The sequence below is a fragment of the Nematolebias whitei genome, chromosome 1 (genome assembly GCF_014905685.2).
Source record: "Nematolebias whitei isolate Nwh7 chromosome 1, NemWhi1, whole genome shotgun sequence".
Lineage (NCBI taxonomy): Eukaryota > Metazoa > Chordata > Actinopteri > Cyprinodontiformes > Rivulidae > Nematolebias > Nematolebias whitei.
This window is the reverse complement of record NC_056498.1, coordinates 15,368,677-15,370,000: the sequence shown is the minus strand read 5'-3', so window position 1 is coordinate 15,370,000 and position 1,324 is coordinate 15,368,677. Positions and strand designations below refer to the sequence as shown.

The 1,324-nt window shown below is 37.2% G+C and overlaps 1 protein-coding gene across 1 annotated transcript in view; it reads right to left on the bottom strand.

The window, feature by feature from the left end:
• LOC119414823 (solute carrier family 12 member 3-like) overlaps positions 1–1,324 on the bottom strand; it is a 46,704-nt gene that overhangs the window by 15,431 nt on the left and 29,949 nt on the right. The window contains exons 14-15 of the mRNA XM_037681948.1: positions 259–382; positions 5–106 (exon numbers count right to left, since the gene is read on the bottom strand). Of these exons, the coding sequence (XP_037537876.1) occupies positions 5–106; positions 259–382 (226 nt within the window). The remainder of the gene's footprint in view (positions 1–4; positions 107–258; positions 383–1,324) is intronic.

Sequence of the window (1,324 nt, the reverse complement as noted above, 5' to 3'; positions counted from 1 at the left end):
TTACCGGGGGAATTTGTAATAGAAGCATGAAAGCAACTGAAGTTTATAAGGCAATAGGAGCACAAGAAGAAGTTGGAGATTAGTGCTGCAATGGTGTTCAACTCCGCTGTGATGAGAAACATAATAGCAAATGTAGAAACAGACAGATGAACACAATGTGTACATAAATTCAGAACTTAAAGAAAATTCATGAAAGTGCTTTACATTTGTAAAAACTGGAAAAACAAAACTTGCTAGCAAAGATAAAGTTGGACATACCAATGAGAATGAAGGCCACAGCAATGAGGTAGCAGAGAATATATGCTCTGAGGGGCTCTTTATTTTTCCCATACCCTTTTGCGAAGAATATAATGTATGGGTATATTTTGTCCTTGCACAGACACTAAAAATAAGAGACAAAAGATAATTATAAGTTAGATACAATTTTACACATTAAAATAAATTAACTATTATTTATCTAAATTAGACATTAGGGAGCACACGCCAGTGTATTTCTTGTTCCAGTCTATGCCCAGATAAATGGTTACCATTGAGTCAGAGCATCCAGCGTAAATCACTTTTGCCAAAATAAATCAAACCATTGGTCAAGGCCTGGGTTAATAATGATTGCCACTGGTGCTGTTGACAAATGATGTCCCAGCAGATATTGTGCTACTGTTAATCAAAGACCACAAGGAGGAAAACATATCAGGAAACAGAGGGAGAAGAGGAATGTCAAAAGTGCAGGACTGAAGGCGGCAACTCTAAATGTTGGGACAATGACTGGCAAAGGTCAGGTAGCTGGCTGTCTGGCCAGCTGGCTGACATGATGCTGAGAAAGAAGGAACATGTGTGAACACACCAAGTGGAAGGGCAGCAACAGCAGTTTTTTGACCAGGGTTCAAGCATTTTTATCATGGTATGAATAAGAATAGAAATGTAGTAGGGGGAGTGGAAGCTGGTCAATAGAGGGTAATAGGGCGCCGCCCCTCCACTTGCACCAGTCACCATATTACCTTTCAGACATAAAAAAATTAAAAATTAAATAATAAAATAAAAATATTTTGAAATAATGTATATATTTTTAAGTTGTGTAAAATAAATATTTTATAGTTAATGATGAGTAAAGTTCTTTCTTTCAAAATCGTCTCTGATTGATGACGTATTTTCGTCCTGGGTGCACAAGAATCTTTGCCCATAGACTCTCGTTAAAAGTTGTACATGCACAATAGCTCTCCTTCCAATTCAAGAGATAGGAAGATTCTGGGGACACTACTTCTACGCTCCTGCGCCCAGAGTATGAGCGCTTGGTACAGATCGTATATATATATATATATATATATAT